The sequence below is a fragment of the Danio rerio genome, chromosome 23 (assembly GCF_049306965.1).
Source record: "Danio rerio strain Tuebingen ecotype United States chromosome 23, GRCz12tu, whole genome shotgun sequence".
Taxonomy (NCBI): Eukaryota; Metazoa; Chordata; class Actinopteri; order Cypriniformes; family Danionidae; genus Danio; species Danio rerio.
This window is the reverse complement of record NC_133198.1, coordinates 47,102,312-47,108,640: the sequence shown is the minus strand read 5'-3', so window position 1 is coordinate 47,108,640 and position 6,329 is coordinate 47,102,312. Positions and strand designations below refer to the sequence as shown.

The following is a 6,329-nucleotide window of genomic DNA, read 5'->3' as shown; positions in this document are numbered from 1 at the left end:
TGGGAGTGTAGCATAGCTAAATATGTTTTATATCAGAAGGTATATATGATGGAGCATTCATGAACTTTAATTTTATTATAATATATACAGTATAATACACTTTACTATAGTATAGTTTAAAAACACTGTAGTATTAACTATGAATTAATTACTGAAGTATTTGTCACGTAGGAATGTAGCACAGCTTAATAAATTTTACACATCTGAATGCATGTACTGTATGCTAGAGCATTCATGAACAAATGAGTTGAATATACTATAATATATAGAGTGCACTTTACTATAGTATGGTTCAAAAACACTGTAGTTTTTGCTGTAAATTAATTACCATACTGAAAAAAATATTGAAAGATGATTCCTTGGATTTACTCAATTTTTTTTACGTTGAGTGGTTGTAAATAATTTATTTGGGCTGAATTTAAACAAACAAATTAAGTTGAACATTATTAAACTTAATTTATTTGTTTAAATTCAACACAAATAAATTGTTTGCAACAGTTCTGCATGCAACACTTTTTTTCAGTGAGTATTTTTTACATGGGAGTGTAGCATAGCTAAATATGTTTTATATCAGAAGGTATATATGATGGAGCATTCATGAACTTTAATTTTATTATAATATATACAGTATAATACACTTTACTATAGTATAGTTCTAAATCACTGTAGTATTTACTATGAATTAATTACTATAGTATTTTTCATGTGGGAATGTAGCAAAGCTAAATAAGTATCTGAATACACATATGCTGGAGCATTCATGAACTTTACCGAGTTGTAGATACTATACTATATATAATACACTTTACTATAGTATAGTTCGAAAACACTGTAGTATTTACTATAAATTAATCACTGAAGTATTTTTCATGTGGGAATGTAGCATATCTAAATAGGTTTTAAATCAGAATGCATATATGCTGGAGCATTCATGAACTTTAACTAGTTTGTAAATACAATAATTGGCTAAAATATTGTATAAATCACTTTATTCTAATATAGCTCAAAAACACTGTAGTATTTACTTTAAATTAATTACTATAGTATTTTTTTACATGGTCATGTAGCATAGCAGAATAAGTTTTATACATCTGAAGGAGTGTATGCTGAAGCGTTCATGAGCTTGTATATACTATAATATATACAGTATAATACACTTTACTATATGGTTTTAAAACGCTAGTATTTACTATGAATTTATTACTATAGTATTTATCACGTGGGATTGTAGCACAGCTAAAGTTTTATATCAGAAGGCATTTATGATGGAACATTCATGAACTTTAACCAGTTGTAGATACTATAATATACAGTATAACAAACTATTGTACGGTTCAAAAACACTAGTATTTACTGTAATTACTATAGTATTTTTCACATGGGAGTGCAGCATAGCTAAACAACTTTTATATCAGAAGGGATTTATGCTGGAGCATTCATTAACTTATAGTTTGCAGATACTATATCATATAATACACTTTACTAAAGTATGGTTCAAAAGCACTAGTACTTAGGCCTACTATGGATTAATTAGTATTTTTCACGTGGGAATGTAGCATAGCTAAATAAGTTTTATACATCTGAAGGAGTTTATGCTGAAACATTCATGAACTTTAACTAGCTGTAGATACTATAATATATACAGTATAATACACTTTACTATAGTATGGTTTTAATTTGCTAGTATTTACTATGAATTTATTACTATAGTATTTTTCACGTAGGATTGCAGCACAGCTAAATAAGTTTTATATCAGAAGGCATTTATGCTGGAACATTCAGAACTTTAACCAGTTGTATATACTATAATATACAGTATAACACACTATAGTACGGTTCACTAGTACACTAGTAGCCTATTTACTGTAATTACTATAGTATTTTTCTCATGGGAGTGTTGCATAGCATAGCTAAACAACTTTTACATCAGAAGCCATTTATGCTGGAGCATTCATGAACTTATAGTTTGTAGATACTATATTATATATTACACTTTACTATAGTATGGTTCAAAAGCACTAGCACTTAGGCCTACTGTGGATTAATTAGTATTTTTCACGTGGGAATGTAGCATAGCTACGTTTTATATCAGAAGGCGAGTGCTGAAGCAATTATGAACTTTAACCAGTTGTAGATACTATTGTATACAGTATGATACACTTTACTATAGTTCAAAAACACTATAGTATTTACTATAATTAAAATATTTGTCACGTGGGAATGTAGCAAAGCAGAAAAACTTTGTTTACATCTGAAGGCGTAAAGCAGACGTAAAGGCTACTTTTTAAATGACCTTTATGTACATTTTAATACATGTTTCCGCTATCGTTAACTGTATGAAACGATAAATTCATGACGGAAAACTCAGCTCTGTGTAGTGTGTACTGTACTGTGTAGTGTGCGTCTCCTCGTCTGCGGGTGTCGCTGTTTTATTTCGTCACTCCTGCGTCACTCGCCGGTTTGTCGCGCGAAGAACTGAAAACAACTTTTAGTCGACGAGCGTGTTTCTCACACACTTTCGCTGAAAAATACACATTTCTCAGGATTAAAGCAGACAGCAGTCATCATGGATGTTGGAGAGCTGCTGAATTATCAGGTACTTGTGCTTGTAATGTTTCTCCGTCAGCTTTATTTGGATAAACCACTCACTGTTTGTAGCTGATGGCTAAATTATGATATAACGTTACGTTGTCCATTAAGGCATAAATAAACCGCTTTTTAAATGATTCCACGTGCTATATATGTGTGTAATGTGGTTTAGGAAGATTAAGGCTTTACATAATGTGTTTTGAGAAGAAAAGACATGGGTTGATTTCAATACTTATCATTTCATTAATATTTGTCTTTATAAAGCTGTTAGATTTAATTATGAGTCCCTAATATAAAGTAACATGTTTATACAAAGATATACGAGACGTTTTTTGACGTTTATTACTGTCCCACATAAAGAAAAAACGGCACTGTACGTTAGTAATTTGTAGTATAAGTTACACTACAGTGTTTTGATCTATGCTGTAGTAAATTGTATTATAGTATTCACAATTCAATGTTAATGAATGCTTCAGCATACTGTTACACTATACTATTTATGTTTTAAACTGTCATAAATACTGTAGTATACTTAAGATTTTATAGTATATAATATAAACTGTAGTTGGGTGTTTTGTATATTCTACTACATATAGAGGTAAAGTTGGTTTTATATTCACACATTTGTTCATTTACCAGTCTCTATATTTTTTTACCATGTTACCTTAAATATTTAATCGGAATTAGCTTGCAATTATGACATAAAAACAACATTACCACTTTCTATTTCTCTCTGAACAGTGTTGTACTTTAATAGTCATTTGCTGCTAATATGATTTGCCTATTTACAATTTCTGCTTTTCTGAAATTATATTATTAAGGAGAATGTCTGGATATCCCGATATAAACCAACTTTACCTCTATCTACTACATTTGATTGGGCTGAAGTTGGTTTTATATTCAGACTTTTTCCTTAATAATATAATTTGAGAAAATTGTTCTTTGCAAATCCTAAATAGGGAAGTCAAATTATCAGCCAATGATTCTCAAAATACAGAATGGTTCACTGTCAATTACAGTAATTAGAGCTTCTAATGTTGTTTTGAGGCACATTTTCATGCAATTTCAGACCGGATATTCAAAGTAGTGTGGTAAACAATATAGGGAGCATGTCACAAGTTGTCTGTTCAAAAATGACACTGACAACTATTGAATTGCCAAACAGATTAATTTAAGTACTCATGGTTCAAAAACACTAAAGTAATTTATATAAGATATATAGTAGTATTTTATTAGTAATTATCACATCCATATATTATATTATTGACAAAAAAGCTTACTTTTTAATTTAAATATACTTTAAATCACTCTGAAAAATGGTTATACTGTGTATTTTGCTTTAGTTTGTAACTAAATATGCAGCTAAGCAATATTTTCTTGAATTAGATGTTGCTGGTTGTCTACATTTATTTAGGGGACAACACAATATAAATTGTTATAAGCTTCAATAAAATAATACAGTAATTATAAATGTATTACATTTGCAACTGTAATAATATCCTGTATTTTGTAATATTCTTGGGAAATTCAGTCAAAAGACAATTAAAACAATTAATTTCTTTATAAATTATCTTAATCAACAACAACAAAAAAAAACATCACTATATTAGTTTGTAATTTGTAGACTGCTGCATATGAATGCAAACGAGACTTTTGTGTTGAAGTTAGTGTTCTTGTAACTAGTTATTTTAAACTAGTTTGTTATAAAGAGACAAAAGCAATACAAAACATCCCATATTTCCCAGAAATCATTGATGAAGTGTGTGTGTTTTTTAGCCTGACCGTGGAGCAAAGAGACCCAGAGATGGGGACAGTCATGAGGAATCCAGAAGCAAGCAGAAGGCTGCGGGTCGAGATGCGGGACGGGTCCTGCTGCGGTCAGAGGATAACACTGAAGAGCCCACAGCTGGAGACGGAGACAAGGTTCTGGAGAGACTGATGGATCAGGATGGAGAAGATCCAGAGGTCAGAGCACACTTGTATAGTTTTAATTAGGGCTGCTCGATTTTGGAAAAAATCATAATCAGGATTATTTTGGTCATAATTGTAATCACGATTATTCAAAACGATTATCAGTTAAAGTCAAAATTATTAGCGCTCCTGAGAATTTAGTTTTTTTTGAAATAACTATTTCCCAAATTATATTAAACAGAGCTAGGAATTTTAACAGTATTTCCTTTAATATAATAATTAGCGCTGTCAAAATTAACGCGTTAATGCATGCGATTAATTTTAAATAATTTACGCGTTAAAAAAAATTAACGCAATTAACGCAGTTCAGGTTTTTTTACTTCCTGTTGTGGTGGATGTGTGTTCAGCATGCAATAAATGTGGATAAGACCAAGGAAGCACTTTTTGAAGGCAAGTTCCAGTATAAATCAATTAGTTGCATCACAGGTTATCCAGAGTTTCCTGCAATTTCGGGTGTTTCATTTTTAACTTTCGACTTCTGTTGTAAGTTGATACTGCATGGCGAACAGAAAGAAAATCCTCCGCATTTCGTGACTCGGTGTTCCTTTAAGGTAAGGTTCCTTTTAAGGCTACACGGTAGATTTTTAATAAGAGTATTATCTTAATCATATTAAAATCGGAGTATTGGTGTCTCATGTAAATGTACTCAGAACGTCTGGAGAAGTCGCGAGCTGTCAAAGACAGGGCATTACTCTGCCTTTCAGCTCTGTTTCCTCATTAAACGCAATGAAAGCGTATGCTTCGCGTTGTTGTGTCAGAATCCTTGTGAAATACAGTAATACTTTAGGACGCTTAGTTTAAGCAAATTTGATGAACGTGATCATGCGTGTTGAATCTGAAGGGAGTCGCTCCAGTATGGAAGGGGCGTTGGGGCCAAAACGTCTGCAGCGCGTTGTGCGTGTCTGGATGTGTGTGTGTCTGTGTCAGGCCTGTTGAGGGGTGTCAGGAGTGGAGTAAGCGACGTATCTGAGTAGGGGCGAGACGGGTGTGCAATGTATTTAACGACCGGTTTGCAAGAAATTATCATTCATTTGCGGGCATTTGGGAGTCTCTGTGCACTTGCGGGATACTCCTAGCAACTGGATGAATGTAAAGAAGGATTAAGCAAAATTGTTTCTACTCTATAACTAATGTTCTCAACTCACAGCAATAAAACTTTACAATGAGTGCAACAGTTTGTATTCAATAGTTTATTATTATAATTTTTCATTTTCCATATCTGCAATTCCTGTATTTTGGCATTTTTTTGGCAGTCCACTTAGAATCCAACATGGAAATCAATGTTTTCTTTATTGGCATTGATTGTTTTGATATTTAAATGTCATTAACATGCCTGTGTTTTAATTTCTGTAATAAATATGGCTGTCAAGCAGGATCTTGATGGTTTATTGTGGGTATGTTGTTTCAAGTTAAACAAAAATTCTAATAAACAAGTATATTTTGAATTGAAATATGTTTTGTCTTGCGTTTACATTAATTTTACATTTAAATAGCCAAAATTACAAGTTTCAGTCTTTTAAATGTGATTAATCGCGATTAATCGTGATATTTTTTTAAAAAGGTGCGATTAATTAGTTAATTTTTTTAATCGATTGACAGCACTAATAATAATAATAATATAATAATAATAATAATAATATAATAATAATAAACACACATAGATTAAGGTACATCTGAACAGTGATTTCCAATAATAAAATCCAAATGTCAAAAAAAGGCGTTCATCGCGTTTTGCAACCAAACCCCTTGTGTATATATACACCCTATAG

General features: G+C 31.5%; 1 protein-coding gene across 3 annotated transcripts in view; it reads left to right on the top strand.

The window, feature by feature from the left end:
* Positions 1-2,447: 2,447 nt before the first annotated feature.
* Positions 2,448-6,329, top strand: part of ctnnbl1 (catenin, beta like 1) — a 96,237-nt gene continuing 92,355 nt past the window's right edge. For 2 of the 3 annotated variants that reach the window (XR_012398275.1, XM_073938194.1), the window contains exons 1-2: positions 2,448-2,596; positions 4,366-4,554. Coding sequence is in view for 2 of the 3 variants with exons in the window: in XM_073938194.1 (XP_073794295.1) it covers positions 2,567-2,596; positions 4,366-4,554 (219 nt within the window). In the remaining variant the exon portion in view is untranslated. The remainder of the gene's footprint in view (positions 2,597-4,365; positions 4,555-6,329) is intronic. The other variant, NM_200866.1, reaches the window with a different exon arrangement.